The following is a 26272-nucleotide window of genomic DNA, read 5'->3' as shown; positions in this document are numbered from 1 at the left end:
TCTCTTGGACATAAACATGAGCTACTGCTTCATGAACATATCTCCCCGGGCAAGGGAAACAAAAGCAAAAATGAACAAGTGGGACTATATCAAGCTGAAGAGCTTCTTTACAGCAAAGGACACCATCAATAGAACAAAAAGGTACCCTACAGTATGGGAGAATATATTCATAAATGACAGATCTGATAAAGTGTTGACATCCAAAATATATAAAGAGCTCACATGCCTCAACAAACAAAAAGCAAATAACCCAATTAAAAAATGGGCAGAAGAGCTGAAAAGACAGTTCTCTAAAGAAGAAATTCAGATGGCCAACAGACACATGAAAAGATGCTCCACATCACTTGTCATCAGAGAAATGCAAATTAAAACCACAATGAGAAATCACCTCACACCAGTAAGGATCGCCACCATCCAAAAGACAAACAACAACAAATGTTGGCGAGGTTGTGGAGAAAGGGGAACCTTCCTACACTGCTGGTGGGAATGCAAATTAGTTCAACCATTGTGGAAAACAGTATGGAGGTTCCTCAAAATGCTCAAAATAGAAATACCATTTGATCCAGGAATTCCACTTCTAGGAATTTACCCTAAGAATGCAGCATTCCAGTTTGAAAAAGACAGGTTCACCTCTATGTTTATCTCAGCACTATTTACAATAGACAAGAAATGGAAGCAACCTAAGTGTCCATCAGTAGATGAATGGACAAAGAAGATGTGGTACATATACACAATGGAATATTACTCAGCCATAAGAAAAAAACAGATCCTACCATTTGCAACAACATGGATGGAGCTAGAGGGTATTATGCTCAGTGAAATAAGCCAGGCGGAGAATGACAAGTACCAAATGATTTCACTCATATGTGGAGTGTAAGAACAAAGAAAAACTGAAAGAACAAAATAGCAGCACAATCACAGAACCCAAGAATGGACTAACAGTTACCAAAGGGAAAGGAACTGGGCAGGAGGGGTGGGAAGGGAGGGATAAGGGCGGGGATAAAGAAAGGGGGCCCTACGATGAGCATGTATAATGTGGGGGCTGCATAGGGAGGGATGTGCAACACAGAGAAGACAAGTAGTGAGTCTACAGTATCTTACTATGCTGATGGACAGTGACTGTAATGGGGTTTGTGGGGGTGACTTGGTGAAGGGGGGAATCTAGTAACCATAAAGTTCTTCATGTAGTTGTAGATAAATGATAATAAAATGAATTTAAAAAAAGATGCAAAGCTGGAGAATGTGGCAAGCCAAACAGACACCTTCCTTTAGCTCTAGAACTTTGCCATCTAGTGTGCACAGATAATGTCACTGCAATAACCCTGAGTGCTGCCAAGGAGAGAAGGGGAGGCAGGAAGGCACAGGCAGGCCTGTCTGCTTTGGGGGTCAGGAGTCAGGACCCCCTAAGGCAGTAATGACGAGCTGAAATCCAGGCTATGGGAGGAACCTAGAAAAAGAGGCTGGCACAAGAAGGAAGGCATATGCTTCTGGAACTGAAAGGCCCAAGGGGAAAGCTGGAGGTAGTATGGGGACAATTTGCTGGGAGAAGGCCTCAGATGTATGTCTGAGCAGATCATAGGGCTGCTTAGGGCCTCTTCTTGATTTGGTCTCTGTGTTAAAGGAAATAGGAGGCTGTTAGAGTGTTTGAAAGAGAGATGCGACAAGATTTGATGGGTGTTTTAAAAAGACTACTCTGGCTAGAAGGTGGATCAGAAGTGGGAAGGAAGTGGGGGAGTTACAGGGGCTCAGTTTAAAGGCCATGGCTGTAGGTCCAGCAGGAGACAGGAGTGCCTTGAAACATGCTGGTGGCAAAAGAGCTAGAATTGGAGAATTTCTTGAAATATTTAGACCAGTACCTGAGGTCTGGCTTGGAGAGGGAGCAGTATGTAGGTGCAGAGGCTGATGCCCAGATTCCCAGCTGGTGGAAGGGCCTGGCCATTGGGGATTGGGGCCAGTAGCAGAGGCAGGGAGGGGAGGAGGACCAGGAGTGGTGTGTGTGTGTGTGTGTGTGTGTGTATACGCAATGGGAGAGGGAGCTGTGGATGGCAATAGGAGGCAGGAGCAGAAGTGAAATGCTTCCTAGCTCCTATGCCTCCAATCTTTCCAAACCAGTGGCTTTCCAGTTCTTGACGGTGACCTACAGTAAGGAGTACAGTTTGTAAAGAGTCTCACTCGGTACATGGGGGTTGTAGAAACGTACAAAGCAGTACTTCTGCATTTGATGTGCAACGCTGGGCTATTTCCTATCATACCACATGGGGAAAAAACGAAAGGCAGACGTCAGAATGGGCCGCAAGGCAGTGACACGCAGGCGCAGGCGGTGCCCGCGGCCACTGTGACATGGCCCGAGGCGTCCTTTGTGATGCAGTGCGGGGCTGAGGCTTCTGGGCGTTGGCGCCGTTGTCCGCGCAGGCAGTGCTATGGGCGGCTGCGACAGCCAGAGCCTCGAGCCGGCAACGGCCCTTCACCTCCAGGCATGGAAACTTCCACCACCTCACACAAGCCCGTCAAGGGAATCCTGAAAAACAAAAGCTCCGCAGCCTCCTCGGAGGCTGCCTCCACCCAGCAGTCTGGAGGAGCGATTCAGCAGGTGCCAAAAAAGAAGTCCCAGAGGTGGGATGAATCCGGCATCCCGGCGATGTGCCACCGAACGCACAGAGACTATGATTTCATGGAGATGAACAAGTTCAGCAGTCCCCAGCTCAATTCGCAAGACGACGGGGAAGATACAGTGACTGATTTTGATGCGCAAGAAGCCGTAACCTCAGACATCTTAGCTGAGGAATTAGCTGCCCCTCGTAGCTTGGAAACCAAGTGTCTGCCGAGGGAGCTGGCGAGTGAAGGGCTGCACTGGAGCGAAGTCTTCCTCGACAGAGAGGAAAGACAGCGGCAGTTCACATTAAAAAGGAAACGACACTGCGACGAAGGACTGGCCATGAAATTAGCCAGACTTGATTTAGAAGAATCAGAAAGTGAGGGAATGCAGGAAGAAAATGAAGAAAGTCTCTGTGCTGCCAATGAGAAAACTTCCACGGAAGAATCCCAGTAAGGTCCTGCAAGTGTCGAAATGCAAAGCTAGTCATGTTATGTGGAGAAAACAGTCGCTCAGCGCAGCAATCGTTTCTCGGATACAGCCCCTGTTACTCCGTAAGGGCTCTTGAGTCGAGTACTGAAATACCAGTTAAATGGTACAACAATAGCTAAATAGTGACCTTAAAAAATAATAGAATAACTGGAAAATGTCAAAAAAAAATCTATATATATATATATACATATATATAGATATAGATATAGATATAAATTAGTCACGGGGATGAAAGTAGAGCATAGAGAATATAATCAATAATTCTATAACATCTTTCTATGTTGACAGATAGTAACAACACTAGTTGGGTGAGTACTTAATAATGTAAATAACTGCCAAATCCCTATGTTATATACTTGAAATCAACATAATATTGCATATCAACTACAATTCAATAAATTTTTTTATCTCAAATTAAAAATAAAAGACAAGAAGTAACAAGTGTTGGCGAAGGTGTGGAGAAAAGGGAACACTTGTGCACTGTTGGTAGGAATGTAAACTAGTACAGCCACTATGGAAAACAATATTCACTTCCTTAAAAAATTAAAAATAAGATTACCATATGATCCAGCAATTCCACTTTTCGGTATTTATCTGATGAAAAGGAGAACATCAATACAAAAAGATACATGCACCCCTAAGTTTATGGCCACATTACTTGCAATAGCCAAGATATGGAAGCAACCGAAGTGTCCATCAATAGATGAATGGATAAAAGAAGATCTGGTACAAACACACAATGAGATATTACTCAGCCACAAAAAAAAAGAAAAAAGAAATCTTGCCATTTGTAACAACATGGAGGGATCTAGAGGGTATTATGCTCAGTGAAATAAGTCAGACAGAGAAAAGACAAATACCCTAACGTTTCACTTATAGGTGGAATCTAAAAAAAAAGCAAGCAAACAAAAAAGACACATTAATGCAGAGAACAAGGTGTTGGTTGCCAGAAGAGAAGGGAGGCAGGGCAACAGGTGAAATATGTGAAGGGGATTAAGAGGTACAAACTTCCAGTTATGAAATAAAGAAGTAACAGGGATGTAATATACAGTATAGGGAATATAGTTGATAATGCTGTATTAACTTTGTATGGTGACAGGTGGTAAACAACTTACGCTGATCATTTCATAATGTACAAAAATATCAAATCACTATCTTGTACACCTGAAACTAATGTAATAAAGTATATCATTATAAATCAATTTTAAAAAAGAAACTGAGGCTTAGAGGTATTACATAACTTGTCTAAGACCTCACTGCTAATACTGACAATAAAGCTAAAACTGAGTGTTTATTACATTCTGGGAACTGTGCTACAGGCTTGATTCAATCTTAACTGCTCACTTAACTTTCATAACAATCCATGAGTTTCACATAACTGAGATTTGGTAAGTTAAATGGCTTGGCCAAATTCACACAGTGGATAAGTGGTTAAGAATCCAGGCAATCTGAGACCAGACCCTTGCTCTTAACTATTATGCTATACCCTTTGATGTCTTCTGATATTTGCTGATACTCCAACCCTCCAGTCCAGCTTTCTGCTATGCTAGATTGCCCTTATGTGATACATCGATGCCTTTTTAACGCTTGTGATCATTTAAACACTGTAGTATGTCTAGTCATTTTTCAAACCCTTGCCTCATTTCTTCCTGGGATAGAACTGGATGGATGGTATTTAAATTCAGGATAGAACTGTTAGCCCACTGGCCCCCTCATCATAGATCTCTGATGAGTATGCACCAGAAGTATTGCCAAAGCAAAGAAGCCAGGGAAATTGCGCAGGTGGAGGGAGTGACCCTCTCAGGACCCCACCTCCTCTCTGGCGTTGCTCTTTGTCTGCTTTTGCCTCTTAGGTTGCCTCCTTTGTTAATCAAAGCCCATCACTGAGGCAAGGTAACTGTGCCTACCATTCAGATGCCAAAAGGAACAATTTTTCCCAGCTCAGCCAACCCGTGCCTGGCACCCCCAGCTGCTGGCACCAGTCCTTCATGCCTAGCTAATCCTGCTGGCCTGGCTTCCAGTGTTCCCCACAACATTGCAGGGGGGAAATAGTTTGTGGAAATTTGTGCCTACACTCTTGTTGACTCATTTAAATGTCTTTTCACTTAATGGAACTTTATTCCTTCAAAGGGTGGAATTTAGATTTCTCTGTCCTACTCTATTCCACCTGCTGTTTAAAGTGGAGAGTTCTCTATAAAGGACCACTTTATTATGCCAAAAACACTTGGTAATGACCTCCAAACTTTACTGAACACCCCAATGTGTTAGGTACTGAGCTAGGTACTGGATTATAGAGGGGAAATGGTGAAAATATGATCTCCAAGAGAGTAGGACTTTCTATTGCACAGTGATTTATTCCCTCCATCTTAGACACCCAATAAACATTTACTGAATGTGTAAGTGAATTATTGCCGATAAGTAATTACAGCTCACATATGGCATTCTTAGGTAATCAGAAAGAATTGTGGGAGCACAAAGAAGGGATACTTAGCCCAAGCTAGAGTATCTGAGAAAACCTCCTAGGCCAACACTGAAAGGATGCCTTCAAGTTCTCCAGGAGAAGACAAGGAGTTGGAAGACAATAGAGTTTCAGACAGAAGAAACAGCATGTGCAAAGGAGTGGAGGCATGGAACCTCATGTTGGGAAAATGGCAGGTTGCTAAGTGTAGCCAGAGGAGTGGAGATGACATTGAAAATAAAGACATTAAACTCTGAAGCATATTGGAGTGCTGGGACTCATGGATTTATCTGTATTATATCCCATCAAAGGAGGGCACCCTATCCCCTCCATAGAACACTTCTGGAAATACCAACGGACCTCTATAAAATCTGAACAGGGTACACCTCAGATACCGGAAAGGGATCCCAAGCTAGTATGTCTTGGTACTTCCATCCCAGCTACGAGGAAAGCACTAGACCTCTTTGCACATTCTGTAGGAAGGAATGAGAAGACCTTGTTTTGGTCAACTGGATTGCTTTCCCATCCTGAGGTGCTAAAGTGGGATATTTTTGTTCAGAAAAGGAAACAGACTATTTAAAAATCATTCACAGATTCCTAGAATATTAGAATGGGAAGGGTACCTGGGGAAACTCAGATGAAGGATGAAGAAACTAAAGCTCAGAGAGGGAAAAGGATTGTCTGGCAGGTTAGTATAGAGCCAGGGCTGGAAGGAGTGAAAGAGAAGACAGGAAAGGAAAGGAAAAGAAAATGAAAGAAAAGAAAGGAAGGAAGGAAGAAAGGGCATGAAGGAAGGAAGGGAGGAAGGAAGGGAGAGAAGGTGGGTAGAGGGAGGGTGGCAGGCCCCTGGCTCCTAGTCCACGTTCCCCTCTGCGCTGTGTTCTTCCGCAAAAGATTTAATGCTGAGATTGCAGAGACGTTTTCTTCCAGTAAACTTAAAACCAAGACTAAAAATACTTCTGAATTACTCTTCTTTAGAAGAAAAAGAAAAGTCTCTCCAGCTCTCTGACTCCATCAACCAATTAAATTTTGGCTTTCACTCAGAAAGAGTATTTAAATTGAGATAAAACTCCAGCTTACCCTTCCCCTCTGAGCAGCAGTTTTCTACCAAAAAGAATGAGACTAGTTTTGGGGAGATGGAGGAGTGTCTTGGATAAAGGAACAAAATCCAAGCTGCTTAATTTAATGTCTCACAGTCACGTAGAGCTCCTCAGTCATTTGTCATTAATTCATCAAACATTTATTAAACATTTACTCATTCAACAACCACTTACTGAGCTCTTACCATGTGCATTCCAATCAGCAAAGCACAAATGAGAACAAGAAATAAATTTGGCCCTGAGGACATTTAACATTGAGAAAGAAAGATGACATCTACAAAAATTATTACCATATGACCCAGGGCTTGGCCCAAAGTAAGTTTAGTCCAAAGTAAATCTCATTCGAATGAGTGAGTGAATGAATGAAATTCATATCTATTACAGAACAATACTACATGACAATCCCACTGGGACTAGACACAGAGCTTCTAGGATTTATTAGAGGTTGGGTAGGAGAATGAGTTTAAGAAACACAGACCTGCACAATGGGCAGAAAAGCATTTTAAGAGCTCTGTTCCCTTATCTGGGCCTCAAGTCCTCCATTTATCATGAAGGGATGACACAGATGAGCTCTGAGGAAGCCTCCAGCAATAACATTATGGGCTTCCAGGATCCTGGTTCCTAGCTCTGTATGAGAATTTAAATCCAACCTCTCTTTTTAAAAATAACTATTGAATCATTGTCCCACTGTCTTCACGAGGTCACTGTGTTTCTATGGGACTTCTCTTGGGAGAAGAGAGAAGGGAGGGAATTTGATTCTAACTTTGACTGGCCTTCCTTTTGGTAGAAACAACAGACAAATATCCAATTTTCCCATTGACAATTACAGTCTGCATATTTCACCACAGGCATAGAAAACACCCGAGGAGCAGAAAACCAGCCACAGACCAGGGGTGTACACATGCAAACCATTCTCTACTTGGAGACAGGCTGGCCTGCAACAGCCCCACTGGCTCAGGAAAGCTGGACGGCTCCTCACCAGCAGACCAGAGGCAACCCTGAGGCCTCCTGCCCACTAGCTGCAGCTGCTCCAGCCCGGGCTCATCTCAGACTCCAGGTTGATCAGAAACCATGTGAGAAATTGATTCACTCACAGTGAAAGGTCCCAAATGAAAGACCTGAGTTGTGTACTTGTTATAAATCTAGACCTGATCAAGTCAAGAGGTAAATTAGTGAGTTCCATGAAGGGAGGACCATGCCTGATTTGGTCACAAACATAGTCTTAAGCACACAGGCACCAAACAAGGCATGATCTACACTCGATGCATATTTGTATAAAAATTCTGTGAAGGTTAATGAATAAAAAAACAATTACCTGAATAAGCAAGTGAATGGTTTATTTGTGTAATGTCCTCAAGAATACTATAGAAAAGATAGACTGGATAGAGTATTGGCCAGTACTCAGGATCAAGCACCTTCTGAGAACTCCTTATCAGCTCTGTCCTTGGGCAAGTAACTTAACCTCCTCAAGGCTCAGTTTCCTATGGATATTGTGTGTGCCCTTCAGATTCCTCTTTAAGGAAGGACTTATTGCCTCTGGCTACTGAGAGTATCATTAGCCAACAGCCTGTAGCCATCAGGCCCCCCAGATATTATCTCAGACCAACCTCACCTAAGGTCACACCCTGCCTAGAGCTGCCCAGTCCAATGGCAGATCATAGTGGGATATGAAGGCCCTGGCCACTTTAGCCAATGAACATCAATTCTGATTCCAAAGCTCCCTGTGATGTCAGCCGAGGTCATCATCCAGCCTGCACTGAAGCTCACCTCATCCCTCTGCCGGCTTCCGCCTCCTTCCTTTCCCTTGCACAGCTGTTGATCCCAAGTTCAGTCCCCAGTAACCACCCTGAACTCTGAACTCCATCTCAAAAGCTGCTTCCCAGAGAACCAAACCTGTGACCCCTCTTGCAAGATAGAGATAATAATACGCACACATGCCATGAGGACTAAAGGAGTTGCTGTGTGTAATGCACCCAGCTCGTAGCAAGTGCTGGGTAAGAGCAAACCAACTTTGTTGTGGGGCTTAGCAGAAGCTATCCTTGAATAGTATCCCCACGCTCACAGGCAGGAACCCAGAAAGAATATGTCAAGGTGTCCCAGCTTGGTCTGTGGTAAAGAGAAGTAGTGGGAGGAAAGATGCAAGAGAGGATGCAGGTGGGAGGGGAACTTCTGGAACACCTGTGTGTGTCCCTCAGACTAGCCTCCAGCCCAGCCCATAAAAGCCCGTCCATAGAGACAGTTATATGAAAGCACTGGGACAACAGGATCCCTCCTGAAAATGAGGGCTATGCATGATGGCCAAGGGCATGAGCCTGGCAGTGTACAGGTAGCTGCCAACATGCTGACCACCATGGCTAGGTCCCAGGAGCACTACCACCAGGCCCAGAGCCGATGGGGGATCAGTGCCCCAGATGCAAAGATGGGGGGCCAGAGACCAAGAAGAAATGAAGATCGGCTAGGGACCTAGCAGCCACTGTCTCCTGTTCCCCAGAAAGCTAGTCTCCTGCCCCCTTCACTGCCACCAATAAGTCTTTAAGCCTCTGGGGAGATATTTGGACCTGAGCTTGCAAGTGTTTCTACAATGGAGCACTGGAGGGATGGTTTGTTACTGTTACAGGATGGCCCGGGGGTTGTGCACTGCAAAGCACCCTGAGCCCTAGAGAGACCTTCCTTCTTGTACTCCAACACTCGCTAAGAAACAGTCACTGCTGCCAGTTACAGGGGATAAATTGGGGCTTAGATAGGTTAAGTGGCAGCCAAAGTCATCCTGTTGGTAGGAGGTGGAGCTGGAACTTGAGCCCCAGTGCAATTCCAGGGACTTTATGCTTTCAACCACTTAGACCCACATTAAAGTGCCCAAGAATAGGGTTTTGTTATTTGGCTTATTTATTGTATTATTTTTAAATTTGAAACCTTCCCAGGATATCCAGATATAGTCAGAGTTGAGAACCCTCTCACCCACATCCCTATCCCCATCCCCACCACCCACACCCATTCAGCATGGGGTTCCAGCCCCTGACCAAGACACTGTTGCTCCCCACTCTCTACTTCCTTTGAGAAGCCTGTACCTTGAAAAGCCCTTTGTGATGCTATTTATTTGTAAGGGTCTTAAATACCAAAGGTCTAACATGTATGATTCACCCAAGATGATCCCACACAACTTGACAGTATTTATTTATTTTGCATATTGAGATGAACAATGCACTACAGAGTGAAATTCAGTTTCAGTGAACACAACAGAAAGAAGTCAATTATCTAGCATTAATTATGTATCTGGGAACAATAACCATGGTGTTATTTCCCATGAAAGAGGCCTCCACAGCTTGGAACAAGAGGAAAGAAGAAGTGGCTGCTATTGTCTGCCCATGAAACAGCATCAGATTGGATAAACTAACCCCTCTACCACTCTGTAAATACACATGAGCCCTCTCTGTAAACACAGCCCATGCACATGCCCCCAGAACACACACAATGAATAGGCTGTATGCCCTGGAATGGTATTCTTCCAGTGTTCTGGGTAGCCTGGAAGTGCCAGGCTGTGAATCTATTCAAGGAAACCCCACCTCCTCTCTGCAGCCTACCCTGCCCTGTCAGAATGGTAAGGCTGACGACATTCGAAGCAAGTATTTGCTTGGGTTGTGATGTCTTCGGCCAGCCAGAAGTCCTGACCTCACATTTATCCAGGATTTCCTTCCAAGGTGTTTGCTGTCTGATATCTGTTAGAAACCCTATCCTGCCCCCAAAAGAATAATAATCTAATTACTGAATCGTTTTCATGTCATTTAATTACCTCTTAAAACTTCTGAGGAGGTTGGAAGTAGAAGAAAAGGAGAGATCAGCGGTCCCAGAGGCTGAAAGTGCCAGGATATGATCTCTCTGAGCCCCACATTTTCTACTCTGGGCACCTGTTCTTCATCTGAGCAAGAAGTTCACATTAATTGAGCAGGTCCTATGTGCAGGCAGATGTTTTAGACATATTACCTTAAATTCTCATAACAATCCAGTGATGTAGTATAAATATCCCCATTTCATAGATGAAGAAACTAAAGCCCAAGGTTACAGCTACTAAGTAGCAGAACTAATCATTAAGTTGAGGCAGTCCTGACCTTTAACCACTGTCTCAAACTGCCTGTGATGACGGCTCCGCAGTCCACAGCACAGGCTCTGCTCTGAGCAGCCCGGGACCATGGGGTTCTGTGAAGTTGTCCCACAGCCTATTTATTGCCAGAGCTACTGCCGCCCGTTGGGCTACATACAAACCACCTGCTCCTGGTCGGGACAGAGCAGGGAACCCTGAGATTCCACTTCATCTAGAATGGCTACACTTGGTTTAAAATATTAGGCTGCTGGGAGTGATTTCTTATTTTCTCAGTGAGGCCACTTGAGGTCACTGCCTGAGGGTTAAAGGAGGGATTTTTGGAAGAACCCCCTAAGATCACCTATATGGAGAAGCACAGAGGACCTCTGACACACAGCAGGCACTCAATAAACAACAGCTCCCCGCGCAGCTCTCGCTGCCCAACAGACGCTTTGTACATACAAACTCATTTAATCCACACATCAACCCTATGATGTAAATACTGTCGTCACCTCTGTTTAAACATGAGGGAACCAAGGAGCTGATGGGGTTCAGAAACTTGCCAAAGGCCACACAGCTAGGAAGAGGTAAACCTGGCCTTGAAATGAGGTAGTCACATGTTTGAAACTCATCTCACGAACAGCCACCAGCTTTCCAAGACAAGTTCCCATCTCTGAGAATGTATCCTGGCAGATTTGTGCCTCACAACCTCTGAGCTCCACCTCAGACATGCTGCACGGAAAAATATTTGAGCCCCATATGTTTCCTTACTCTCAGCGTCAGGCTGCACAGGAAATTCCAAACAACCAGCCCTCACTCACATGCAGGAGCTGCTGTATTTCACACCCTTGAATCTCTTTATAATGGTGGCTTTTGGGGAGCACACTGATGACCTCACTGACATTAACCCCTCAGGGTAGACAGACCCTTTCAAGAAGCTCAGAGAGGGACATAACTTATCTGAGGGCACCAGTGGTTTCAGCCTCTGGAGGAATCAGGAGCCCCTTCTGGGGTCCCTATCTTAGCAGCCTACCCCACTCATGCCTTTGTTTCATTGTCTGCCTGGGTCTTAGGCTCCAGTTCCTTTGGGGACAGGACCTGCCTGATTCCTCCATATCCCAGGGCCCCGTTCCATCCATATTTGCTGAGTGACTGTGGATCCATTACCTTGTCCTAAGCTTCCTTCCCAGGACAGTGTATAGAGAGATGGGGCCATCTGCAGCCTCAGGACCCTGGGGCTGGGCCTCAGCCAGAGTGCAGATGGGGCAGGCCTGGCCCTAAGAGATAGCTATGGGACTTACCGCTGACCCGGCAGGGGGATGGAGTCCAGGTGCCGGCCCCCAGGCAAGGCCATCATGTGGATCCCAATCTGCAACAAAGCTTGCCCACAGCAATTGGGGCCCTGGAAAGAGAGGTCAGCATGGGTTCAATGAGGGACCTGAGACTAGAGGTGCAATCACTTTCCCAGATCCTGGCCACAAAGAGCCAAGGCAGGTGTGGAGGGAAGACCCCATTTCCCCTTTCCTTTTTGAACCAGATTACATTCTACTGTCTTCAAACAAGTAATGCAGGACTCAGATTTATTTTGGTTTTAAGTCCCTAGCCCATTAAAAGATTGAGACCCTACAATCTTTGATCTCCCATTGTCAAACCTTTGCCTGATCCATTTAACTTTGTGTTAAATATTGGGACACAGACCAGCAAATACTGCCTGGGACATACTTACACTTCAGTATCTGTGGTTTATCTGAAATTCACATTTAACTGAGCATCCTGTGTTATTTGCTAAACCTGGCAACTCTACATGCTAATTCCCTAACTATATACCATCATAGCACTGGGTTATTCACTGATTATGTCTGGGAAATGTGGCTCCACACTGCACATGGTGGTTGCTTCCCCAAATCCATTTCATTTCAGATGATGTGATTTCACCCATACTGCTGGTAATTGGTTCAGGACTAAGCATGGGACTCAATTCAGACCAATGAGCCATGACAGGATTGCTTCTGGGGTAAGTTTTCTTTCTCCTAACTGTGAGCCACAAGGTGAGACTATATCTCTCCCATTAGATCTGAACAAGGAAGCATGTCACCTCACTGCTTCTGGAGACCATCTTGCAACCAAGAGAGCACCTAGCCGGAGAAGGATGCTGGCACGTAGACAAAATCAGTCTGGGTCTTTCATCACTGAGCCACCAGATCAATGAACCCTGGAGTCTTACCCACCTCTAGGTTTTCTATTATGTAAGATAATGAAAGTCTTGGTTAAGTGAAGATTTGGGTTCTGTACAGACAAAAGCAGCCTAGCTGATGAGGGTTAACTGGTTCCAGGGCCTCTAACCCCAGCACAGAGGCCCCACTTGGCCAGCCTGTGTTTCGTGAGTTAGACCAAGACAACAGTGTCCTTCTACTCCAGAAAATCAGCTGCCCCTTCCCTTCCCCTTTTCTCCCTTTCTGCCACCTCCTTTTCCAAGCCCACGAGGAAGCCCTCCCTGAGGAAAATGGGGATTCTGTCACCTTTGCCTGGGTAAAGCAACAAAAGAGAGAGTTGGCTGTCACCTGGCATCCCCGGAGCTTGAGGACAGATTTCAAGATATTCAGAGAAAACACAAGTATGAACTTATGGAAAGATACAACTGAGGAGTGAGAGAGAAGTCCAGAGAAATTAAACTCTCAGTTCATGATTACAAAATGACCCTTATGAGAAAAGAGTGGAGGAGGACATTAATAGTACTGTGGCTGGATGATGTAAAGTGCCCCTTATAATGCTTGGAATAGAGATAAAAGAGTGGATCTGAAAAGTATGGGGAGGCAGGAGCTCAGAATAAACTAGAGCATTAGATAATTCCAAAGACTCACTGATATTTCCTGTCCCTTGTCTGTGGGCCCCACTACACTGTGAGCCCCTCTAAGGCGGGGAACACTTGTGACACTTAGCAATCACTCTATATGTCTGTTGAAAGAATGAGAGGAATGAATTTTTAATACCTTTATGTTGAGCCCTGATTCTTCATCTGTAACTGAGAATAATAATATCTATTTCACAGGGCTATTACAGTGATGACATGAGATGAGTAATATGGAAATGTCAGGCCAGGGTAAGAGCTAAATGAATGGTAGCTGCTATTATTACACCCTGAGTGTCTTCTGTGCGTTCAAGCCTGTGGTCAGCTATGACAAGGGAGATGCAGAAAATGAGATAAAGCAGATAAGACAGCTGGCATAATGATAGCGCTCGACGAGTGTCCATCATCAGTAGTATCACCATTGTTATTTCTAGCATTATTATCATTATTAAAAAAGCATAGTTTCAGGACCCTGTGAGTCATCAGCCTGAAAGATGGCATAAAAGAAAAAGTTAGAAACAAAATGAGGTATCTGTTCCCTTTTTGATAAGTTTGATTAAAGAACCAGAAAGGGAAATATCAACTTCTCAGTGTGAATGCTGTCATATAATCAGGCAGCTGTAAGCATGATCTTATTTGACTTTCATCTTCATCATGGAGAAGAAAAGGAGAGAGAATAGAAAAATGTTGGAGAGGGAATTGAAGCTTAAGGCAAGTGAGGACACAGAGAAAGTAAGGAAGCTCCAAAGCCCCTTAAAGTGTGAACCAGTTGAGGTCCTGTGACGAGATGAAGCAAGCCCTGGAATACTGGAGGGCCTTCTCGATCTGATCAAGGCACATCTGCAGGACCCAGAAAAAGAGAGAAAGAACTGAGCAGAAGCTTTGACTCAAGTCAGTGTTCTGTATTTCTAAAAGATAGATTCCAGAAACACGGCTTGGTGACCACAAAGTCCTGGACCAGATTCCTAATCACTGATCTGTGAGCCCTTTGCACAGAAGCCAGCTAGAGCATGGTAGAAACAAGTCAAGCAGAAAAAATCTATTTCCTTTTCTTCTGGGACCACTGGGCTCTTAGCTGAGGGGGCTGCAATAACCCTGATACATCCTGATTTTGTTAAAGCACCCTGGCAATATGTCCTTGTTCATCCTTTCCATTTGCAGCTTCCCAGCAGCCATACTGGTGGAACCTGTCAGCTAACAAAACCTTGGGTCATGGGTTCCCAGAGGCTGGGGAGGCCTCTTGGGAACTCCTGGGCTGCATATATATCACTGTCATATACACAGACTCTATTATTTATGCCTGTATTAATGTCCCAATGGGACAAGACTCCATGATGTCTGAAATCACACCTTGCTCACTGTGGAACTCGGCACAAAACTCTACACATTGAGCTACATGGTTAGTTTGTGACCATTCATGGGGTTGTGAATCAGATTAGTTCTTGAAGGAGCCACAGATCGTATTCACTGGAGATGGAGAACAGGTTAAAGAGGATAGCTGGAAGGTGAGAATATCAAGAATATATCCAGAATATCAAGTTACCCCAGATGATGTTTATAAAGTGCTTCTAATAATAATGATGATGATGATAGCTAATATTTATTGAATGTGTACCATGTGCCAGGTACTGTTCTAAATGCTTTATATAATATTAACTCATTTAACACCATCATCATTCCCCTGTTACAGCGGAGACTCCTGCAGCTCAGTAGGAGAATGTGCATCACCCAAGGTCGCACAGTTAGAAGTGACTGAGGACTAGTACCCAGGTTTTAGGATTGGAGGGGAGGTGCTGGAGCAGGTGGAGATGATAAGAGCAACCAAAAGTGACAAGTGTCTAGCACCTGCTGACAGGGTGCCTGCCTCCACTCCCTGGCGGCCACACACAGCCCCCAGCCGCCCCAGCCGTCCCAGGAAGCTGGCCTTCTTCCCACACCAGCGCCTCCCACAGCTCCCATCTCCCAGACTGCGAGTCCTCCAGCTTCACCTAGTGCTGGCCCTCAGTGACACAGCCAGGAGACAGAGCAGTCCTCGGAAGAATGAAGCACATCACAAACACCGCACTCGGCTGAAAGAAAGAGGGGCGCAGGCAGTGGGGGCATCCCTTCTGCTCCACATTTTGTGGTTCCCTTTGTGACAGCCCTACAGAGTCATGGGCAAAGGGAAACCACAGTCCCAGCTAACACCTAAGGTGTCACTAGCTCTAGAGAGAGGCCTGTTTCTCAATGCAGAGCTCAGGAAAGCCCCCACAGCCTGCTGCCCTTGCAGCCACCCCCTCCCACTACTCTAAGCCAGAGTCATCCTACTGAGCAGAGAGATTCTGACCCAAACCCCTCCAAAGCCACACAGTATTATCAGGAACCCCAAAGTGGATTCAAGGTAACCCCTTTGCCCCATGCCATTTGTCCTCACTGGTGTTGCACAAAGAACTTGAACTTTGGAGTCTGACACATCTGGAGTCAAGTCCTAACTCTGCCTGATTAGCACATGACCTTATGGAAACCATCAACCCCCCATGAACGTGGTTTCTTCAGTTATACCTGCCTCCCAGGAGCTTCCTGAGGACTAAATGAGATCACTGACAAAAGTCCCTGATAGATGAATATAAATCATGTGTTTGGTACATGGTAGCTCAAAGAGGGAGTGTCCTTCCTCTTGGAAGGAGGAGTTGAGAAATACCTCTCAAGAAGCGATGCTACCTAGCACATAAGAGAGGCACAAAGGACACACATAGGAGGGAGCAGGAGAGAGGAAACTCTACCTACCCCTCTCCACCACCACCACCACCCAAGAGCCTTCTTAATCCGTGGGCAATACCACCCGGGAGCCTGCAGCCTCAGCTCTGCAGGGCTCTTGGCTGTGCCTTCCCAACCAGGAGTGGCTAGTTTACAAGACTTGAAGCTTTAAGTGTCGCTGATTTAATTCAATGTCTGCTGCAACAACTGCTCATTTGGACAGCTCATTTCTGCTGCATCCCATTAGAGGCAGCCCTTGCTCACCTCTGTTTGGCTAATAAGCCAGCCTGAGCTCTGGAGGAAATGGAGGCTATTCACAGTAAATTATTCAATTAGAACCAGGAGCAAGTACAGCTTCTGCTGTTGTCCAATAGGCCAATCCAAGTACAGCTCAAGGCAGGACTGGGACTCTTTAATCTTCAGAATCCATCAGGGCTGTCAACAGGGAGGACAGTAAATATTGTGGAAAGCAGTTAAGTTCCAGCCCCAGGGCTAGGTACAGGGAGGAGGTAGCTGGGAGACTGGAGGCAGGAATGGAACGGGACCCAGGGATTCAGTCAAATCCCTCATGATATGATCCACTCATCGTTCAACCCCCTCATTATTTCTCATCTGTAGAGCTCATGACAATTGTAATTAAACAATTAGCCAAGAAATTGATAGCTTAATGTCTTTCTCCCTTTAGGATCCCAGGAGTAGGGACTAGAGGTCTGTCTTGCTCACCGCTGTATCCCCATCCCCACTTCCTGATACAGTGCCTGGTGCATAATGATCAGATCAGTTAACACTTGGTGGACTCACCGGTGGGTTCTCACTGAAGGAACCTCAGCCTCCTCCCTGGCAAATGAGAAGTGAAGGTACCTCTTTCACTATGTTTCTGTGAGTACTCAGTGAGACAACTGTGGAGGGCCTTTTGCGACCATAGGCCTTAGGTTTGCAACCACAGACTGCATGAAAAGGGCTCTGCATCCTAACATCCATGGAGGCAAAGCCACTGGTCCCTCCTGAATTCTCATAGTCCTGTCTGGTCATTCCCATCTGGGCAGCCTCCATCCCCACCACCAGCTCTGTGCTAATCAGGGTCTCCAGACAGACAGATGGGGCAACAGACAATCCCAACACTGCAGGAAAACTGCAGTAACAGGTTACCCAGATGGTGCTAAGGGAGGTCCAGAGAGCTTCCAAGCAGTACTAGGGTGGGAACTGAAGGTGGGGAGAATGGAAGAGGGCAGGAAAAGTTTCTCAGGGTATGACCTTAAAGCTGAAACTTGAACGAAGAATGTGGAACCACAGGAAAGATTTGGAGCTGGGAGGAAGAGGCAGCAGGAAGGGCACGTAAAAGTCACAGAATCGTGAACATGGTAAGATGTAGGCAACCGTGAGTGTTCCTAGAAGGCTGGAGCGCTGTGGGCTGGTGGAGGAGTCTAGAGGAAATTCTCTCAATGGTGTCCGAATGCTGAAAAAGGGGCACTGTCAGCTGGGGACTAGGCCAGGCTTCTTAGAGGAGGTGACACATGAACTGGGGCTTAAATACAGGGTGGAAGTCTGTCAGGTGAAGATTGGACAAGGACAGTCAGTGCCAAGGGAATGGCATGAACCATAGCAAGTAGACCAGAAAATGTAGCAGGTATTCAGGGACCCAGATTTCTCCCAAGGGACTAGAGGGAAGGTGAATCTATGGCCCTGCACATGAAAGGAACTGTTTCTTTGGACTCCTTCCTGTGGGGGGTAGGGAGCCACTAAGGATGTTTGAGCAAGAAAGGAAACCAATCACAGTGGAATTTCAGTCCCCACAGTGACCAGTGGAGTGGATGGACTGCAGGAAACAGGCAGCAGCAGAGATTCATTCAAGAGACAGGTGCAAGCTCACAGGGGTACCTCGAAACCCTGGGGCCAGAGAGGTGGGGACCTGGGGGTGGAAAGGAGGGCTGCAATGAGCTTTGGAAAATAATGGCAATGAGCTGCCCACCTTATGTCATCTCTAGGCCTCTGTTTGGCCTGGGTAGGGTAGCAACAGTCATCGGAGCTTTTTCAGTGTTGCTAACTGGGACAGCCAACACCCTGCAGCAATCAGATACTTCAGGAACACTTACTCCCAGGGGACACGCAAGAAACCAGGCAAGCTGCTGGACACACCAAGTCTCATGAAATATAGAGAACTCCACCTCCCTGGAGGAAGCCGGGCGGCCCCTCCCAGCTGTCAGGCGACAGAGCCTGGCAAGTAGGCAGAACATACCTCAGGGCTCACAGAGCAAGGCCTTGTCCCCTCAGGCCCTGAAAACCCTGGTTGGACAGCTCATAAGGACTGTGCATAGTTATAGAGGGACCATCCAGACCTCAGCCCTGCTTCTCAATTCTGCAGCCAGAATAGTTTCAGCCAAGCACAGATAAAGTCTCAAGCCTCTACCTCATTAACTGAATACAGTTACCTTCTTCTAGGCCTTACCTAGAGGGTAGCAGAAATCTTGGTGCACAGATATAGCCATAAACTTGACAGAGAGGACGGTGGCCCCCAGTCAAAACCCAGGCAGCCTCCTTGGAGGAGCTGACATCATATTGTCAGTGTATTAGAACTAGTAGACAGCCTTAGAGATTAGCTCCTTGTAATAATAGCAGTAATAAAAATATAATAATGAGGAGGAAGAGATGGAGAAACTTACTGGGTACTATCTATATATCAGTCACTGTTCTAAATGCTTTACATTTAATCCTCAAATAACCCAATGAAGTAGCTTACTATTATTATCCCTACTTTGCAGATGGGGAAATTGAAGCACAGAGAGGCATGGACAGATGGAGAGATGTGTTCAGAGAGGGCAAGAGATTTGCCCAAGGTCACTCACAGCAAGCTGAGTTACACAGGGGACCTGAACCCAGGCTTCATCATTCCCATAAATTCCTCTCATGGGAAATACAAGGAGAGCCTTGCCTGGGAAGAGCCCAGAGAGACCCACCTGGGCTCAGAGTGATTAACCCTAGGAAATCAATGGTGTTGTGCTTCTCTCAGTACAACAGGGATCACTGCGCCTGCTCTTTCTCCATTGCTGTGGTTACCAAGCACAAAGGAATAGGCAGTAGACAAGTCAACTCCAGGGATTCCTGGTCTGATTCAGTTCAGCCTTGGAAAGGGACAGGCAGGTTGACTCAGGTGCCCATGAGTCCATGGAGGTTGGAAAGAAAGGATCCTGGAGTCCTAAGGACTCCAAAATCCTGCTAAGGCCCATGTGCCCCAGTCCCTGGTCAGTATGAGCACCCATCCTCTAAATGGTCCCCACTTGTCAAAGCCAATGCTCAGACTCCCCTGCAGGAGCATGTGTGGCAGTTTCGGAGGAAAGCCCAGGCTCTTGGAATCAAGAAAGCCATGGTTGCCCTGATCCTGTGTCTCAGGATGGGCCCTTCATGGCTCCGGTACTCCAGCACTCCAGCTGCCCGTCAGAGCAGCTCCCAGCCCTGAGCTGCACAAGGAAACTGCAGGTACAGGCACCTGGGAACTGGCCCAGAGCTGGAGATTTTCTAAGGGTCAAAAGTGAGAAATGGTGCTCCAGATATCCAAGACCTTAGGCAGAGTGCAGCCTCCAAGGGAGGTTTGCCTGGGCCCCTGGGCCACTCCACAGCCAGAGTTTGGTGGGTTAAGAATGCAGATTCAAAGTCAGACTGCCCAGATTCAAATCCAAACTGCACTAGTTACTAGCTGTGTGACCTTGGGCACTAGGATTCCTTATCTGTAATGTGGGATATACAGTGAGGATAAAATGGAAATAATGGTTCCTTCCATGGCACTCCTGTGCAGACCAGTGAGATCATATATGTGAAGTACCTGGCACACAGGGGTGCTTCATATAAAGATGAGTTCCATTTCTCTTCTGGTGAGCACAGTTCCCAGCTGTTGGGAGGCAGCCAGATGGAGGCCTTTCTGCCACCTCCTGAACTACTCCAGCTAGTCAACTGCTTTCTACTCTAACTTTGCAATTATCCCTTCTTACTTTCTAACTTTTCCTGATCTGAATGTTAGCCAACTGCTTGAATGTTCCTTAGCTTTGATTTGCAAAAGTGAGAGCCCTCTCTCCCTGGGCCCAGGTCCCAGGATGTTAAAATTAAACAGTCAGTATACTTTAAGCTAATGACTTACTGGTTGTGGCTGCCATGAATAGATATAACTCTCAGATAAAGGCCATTAGAGAAAATTGAATAGCTCCAACATGGTGAAAATTTGGACACATACTGTTTCATGAATCATGATCAGAGGTCACACTGGGCAAGATGTTTCCCTCTCTGAGTGATGAGGACCCAGGTTAAAGGGGTCTATATACCCTTGGGAAAGGGGACACAGGACAGAGAACAGTATAGTCTCTTGCAGTTCCATAAATATAATTTTCTCTTACTTCTAAAGCCAGGAGCGGATGAGAGTGTTACATTAACAACCATGACAATCCAACCTTCTTCTCTGATTTAATTTCTTTCTCAAATCTTCTAAACTGGAGTTTTCACAATAACATTTGAAAAGCAGCATGATGAGGTCACAGAAATTCAAAAGTTCAGGATTGAGATTCCAATCCCAGTTCAGCCTCTTACTGGTCCTCTCTGACCTTTAGCCTCTTCATCTATAAAATAGGAACAGAACCTCTTCTCAGGATTGTTGTTAGAATCACATCAGATTATGTATCTTGCATTATATTTATAAGAGCAAGTGAAGTAATAATAATAAGCTGCTTTAACTCAGGGGCCTGGTTACTGGTGCTACACAGAAAGTTTCATGATATCCATTTTTATGCCCAATGAAAGATCCATTTCCAACCCAGAGGTCAGGCCCAAAGAGCTGCTTCCCACTAAAGAGAAATACAAAGCAGAATATATTAAATTTATTGGGAAGAAAAGCCTTCCAAAGAAGAGATTTGATAAAAACCTAGTACATAGGGACCATGCTTTGAATTAGCACAAATAACAGCTCTAAGAACTTTTTCTGTGATTAGTAACTTTGGCCTTGAAGAAGTAACATCCCAGCTCGTGCTCAGTGCTACCTGACTGTATGGTGCATTCAAAGAAGAATCCAGCCTGAATCAGAACCATAATCCATTCTAGGGTCACTCTGCATAAATAGAATAACTCAGAGTGTGAACACAACACAATCATTCTCAACAAGTTCTATTGTCATTGTCATAACATCCTCAGATAAAGAATCCTTCATGTCAGGGCATGGTGTCAGGCACATGGACCACATGATCCACAGATGACTATTTGAGTTAATTAACTTAGGCACAGAATGGGTCCAGCATGAAAACAGCCCATTCATAGAATGCTGATTTACTAAGGCTCATTTTTGTCTAGGATTCCACATGTCACAGTAATATCCGAACAGTGCATTGCATAGTGTCTAGCACAGAGTAGGAGCTCAGTAAGTTATTCCCCTGGCAGAGCGTTCCATGGTTCTCCAAAAACAGCTTACTCATTCATAATTCTAAGCATTGGTCATGGCACCTCAGTGCCCCCAGACTAAAACCTACTCAATTCTCTTTTCCTATCTCCAAATAATACCAATGTTTCAGGACTCAGCTCTAATTCTACCTCATCTGGGAGGCCTTTGCCAGCCATCCTATCATAGTAATTTCCCTTCCAGAAAGTTATCAAGAAATAAATAAAAATGTGAGGTCTTGAACAATTTTAAATCATATTATAATAGAAGATATGCTTTTTCCATGGTCCCTCTCTCTTCCCCTTTCTTCCAACTGAGTGATACCAGAGCAAGTGGAAAGACACAACATGGCAAGGCTACAGATGGAAGATGAGTCCTGAATTACAATGTGGAGCAGAACCACACAACCCAGAGCAGTCCATGGTGTAAGCAAGAAATAAACATGTGCTAAGCCAGAATATTTTAGGGGTCATTTGTTACAGCAACTTTATCTTCATATAATTATGACAATTAAATTAAATGCTATATTTGAGGCATCCATATGTGTGCTAGACACATAAGTCTCTTAATAAATACAAGTCCTTTTTCCCATCTTCCTCAGTCTTGAAGGATATGGTAGAATATTGTCTTTTTCTACTGACAATTAGCCCTCTGAACAGACTTTAGTTCATGCATAATACAGCCAGAGTCCATAAGTTGATGAGTGATGGTGGGATGGAATAAACGCCTACAAATATGTAAAGTTCTGTGAATTCTGGGACTAAGATTGTTTCTCCACACCGCCTTCTCTGTTGGTCTGCATCCATTCAGATAACATTTACTATTAGTTAGGTGGTCTAAGATGAATTTTTTTGTGTCTCAATATCTAAAATTTGGGACTACACCTCAGTCAGTGGTATCTTGGCATTGTGTCATAATTTAATTGGAAGTGTATTTTCTTTTGTATGGAGTAATGGCATTTTACAGTCTATGACATCTTAAATTCAATGAAATATGGCATTGGGCTTAACTATGTGTCAAGCATTCTTCTAAGTGTTTCACAAAAATAAGTTCATTTAATTCTCAAAAAAAATTCAAAATAATCATTACTACCATTGCCCCCATTTTAAAGATGTGGAAATGAAGGCCCAGAGAGATTCAATAATTTGCTAAGGCACACAGCTAGTAAATTGAGTGAGGATAAAGACCATACTATCTCTTTAAGGAACTCCAAACCATGCCACTACTTTTTGGCACCTGATTTGTTAGTTGATAATTGAGTCTTCTTATAGAGAAAACACACAGGAATTTTATGTCTAGCAATATAGCAGACCACACATTGTAAAATACTTCTCCATAAGAAGAATTTTAAAGGATTGATCAAGATGTTATTAATGCTTTTAAAATGCATCACTGACTTAGCTAAAATGTAAGAGATCTGGAGCAGTCAAAAGGAAAACAAAGCAGGAACCAAGGGTAATAAGGAAGAGTTGAAGGAAGTTTTAGCCCTGAGAACATCTGCTGAATGTTGCATTTCCTAAGCTTCTGTTTCATATGTATATGAGGCAGGGAAGACTAGGGGCCAGGGAAAGAATTAAATAGGAGTCCAGAAGGCCAAAACTCAATGTAAGGGTAAATGAGAAATACCTTCTATACAGAAGATAGAATACAAGTTGTCTGTCCCAGCTTTGGTGCGTGGTAAAGGGAAGTAAAATCTCCTCTGAAAATTAATGATCACAATAAGATAGGTTTGTGGCCTGGATTCACATTAGCTGTGATGGGGGAAAATACTCAATTAGAGAATTTAGTTTCAAGAAATAAAAGAGTCTTGGAAACAATTTCAAAGAACAAAGGCTATAAAATATGACCAAGCAGGAATACTATTCAGCCATAAGAAAAAAACAAATCCTACCATTTGCAACAACATGGATGGAGCCAGAGGGTATTATGCTCAGTGAAATAAGCCAGGCGGAGAAAGACAAGTACCAAATGATTTCCCTCATTTGTGGAGTGTAACAATGAAGCAAAATATGACCAAGCAGATTTGAGAAAGAACAAAACAGAACTTCTATAAGTAAAAATATAATTAAAATGAAAAACGCATTGGACAGATTTACCACAGCTAAAGAATGGATTGGTGTATTAAAAACAGAACAAAAGAAATTATCCAAAATGCAGCCCAGAGAGACAAAGAGAAAGGAAAATGTGAGGGACTAAAATTAGAGAATAGAGGGTAAAATAGACTAACAAACACTTAATCAGGTTTCCAAAGGGAGATAAGAGATTATAGGGCAAAAAGTGATACTCAAAGAAATTTTGGCTGAAGAATTTCCTGAGTTTTTCAACTTTCAAATCCAGGAGTGTCAATGAAACAAAATAACTTTCAAATCCAAGAATACCAATGAATCCACAGCAGGAAAAATATAAAATATGTACATACCCTAGACAACTAAACACCACCAAAGACAAAAGAGATTTAAAAGCATCCAAAGGAGAAAAAAAGAAAGAGAAATGAAGTCAACAGATAACCACTTACTGGCAGTGATGAAAGTAAGCAGACAATGGGAAAATGCTGATTACGGAAAATACGTGTCTGAAAATTCTATACTCTGAGATCTCTCTTTCAAGAATAAGGATGAAATAAAGGCATTTTCAAAAAAGTAAAAATCCCACACTAAAGGAAATTCTAAATGATTTATTTCAGGCGGAAAGAATGTAAAGCCAGATGGAAGGTTTCAGATACAAGAAATAATGATGAGCACACTTATTTGTAACCATGTGAATAAATCCAAACAAACCTTGACTCTAAGAAATAATTACAGTATCTCATTTGTGGGATAAAGAAAAAAAGATAAATCTAAAATACTGTATACAAATTTGGTAGGTGATGACACAAATTAAAGTGTTCTAAGTTTCTTTTATGTTGGGAAAAGGAAAACATACATAAATTAATGTCAGCCTTATTATATTATTACTAGTGCTACAATATCTAGGGTAACCAACTGAAATAATATAGAGATATTAATACACAGAATCCTTCAAATTTGTAGAGGGGAAACAGATGAATGAGTAGTAAAGAGAAAAAAATTGGAAAGAGGAAAGAAAGAAGTGTGGAGTGGGATGTATCAGTGACTAATAGTCACAGTAAGGCGAGATGAACTAAACTAGCTTCTCACCAGCAAAGAGTAAAAAGCATACATTAGGCAAACACACAAAGATAAAGAAAGAGAAGGGGAGAAAGAAAGTGTGTGCTATTTGCTAGCTATAAGAACTATCCCGAAAACAAAAAGATCCAAAACAGCTTAAAATTAAAGGCTATAAAAGATATACCATAGAAATATTTACCAAGAATTCTGGTGCTAATGTATTATAATTATACATTATAATTAAAACAAATGATATAATATATAAATATAAAACAAACTTTAAGAGAGTAAGTATAATAAAGATGAAGAGATTCATTACATAAAAATAAAAAGTCCAGCCCAGCAAGAAGATATAATAATGAGGATGTGCCTAGTAACAATAATACGGTCTTAAGAAATACAAAGTAAAAACTGATAAAACATCAAGAAAAATTGAACAGGTCAGATGGGGATTCAAACATAATTCTGTCTTTAATTGATAGCACAAGCAGAAAAATTATCAGTAAGGCTACAGGAGATTTGAATGGCACAATTAAATTAGATTTAATGTTTATGAATAGAACACTGCATTCAACTTATCAGGAATACACATTCTTTTAATTTTAATGACTTTTTTTATGAATTCTTTTTTTTTAATGACTAGTTACTAGATCCTAAAGCAAGCCTCAGCAAAGTTGAAATGATTGGTATCCTACAGACTGCAATTTATATCCAATATAAACACCTCCATATATCTGGATACTTGAAACATACAAATCATAAGTTAAAGAAGAAATTATAACAGAAATCAGAAAATTAACCTGAATGATTATGAAAATACACATATATCCCATATAGTTTATACACATTCAGAATTAGGAGCAAAAATTGTGGACTTAAATTAGGAAATGTGAAAATTAGAAGAATTTCTAGCTTCTTATAACATAAGAAATTTTAAGAAGAATAATTCCAAAGAAAGTAGCAGAAGAAAAATAGTTAAGATAGGAACAAACATTAAGCAAAACACAACAAAAACACAAAGCAAAATGTAAACACAAATGATAGGTCAATGGAGTTCATTTTTGAAGACACAAATAAAAGACAAACCTCTGGGAAGATCAGAAAAAAGAAAGGAAACACAAATAATCTATAATAGCAATAAAAGGGAGTTTATTACTACAGATGCAGCAGAGATAAAAGTATTGTAGATAATATTACATGGACAAGAATATTCTGCAATATCACTGAAATCATAAACTAGACAAATTCCTAGAAAAATACAATTCACCAAAATTGACTCAAGTATAACCCGATCTATAACTACTGAAAAGTTAGTCAGTAGTTAAAAATCTCCCCATAAGGAAAACTCCAGACACACGTAAGTTCACCGATGAGTTTCTATTATTCAAAGGAAAGAAACTCTTCCAGAGAATAAGAAAAGACACACTTCAAT

At 43.4% G+C, this 26272-nt stretch overlaps 1 protein-coding gene across 1 annotated transcript in view; it reads right to left on the bottom strand.

Moving 5' to 3' along the window:
• Positions 1-26272, bottom strand: part of INSC (INSC spindle orientation adaptor protein) — a 136431-nt gene that overhangs the window by 96431 nt on the left and 13728 nt on the right. The window contains exon 2 of the mRNA XM_036877055.2: positions 12023-12123. Within this exon, the coding sequence (XP_036732950.2) occupies positions 12023-12078 (56 nt within the window). The 5' untranslated portion in view covers positions 12079-12123. The remainder of the gene's footprint in view (positions 1-12022; positions 12124-26272) is intronic.

Source organism: Manis pentadactyla, chromosome 9 (genome assembly GCF_030020395.1).
Source record: "Manis pentadactyla isolate mManPen7 chromosome 9, mManPen7.hap1, whole genome shotgun sequence".
Taxonomy (NCBI): Eukaryota; Metazoa; Chordata; class Mammalia; order Pholidota; family Manidae; genus Manis; species Manis pentadactyla.
The sequence above is the reverse complement of the archived record's forward strand: the minus strand, read 5'-3'. Positions and strand labels throughout refer to the sequence as shown.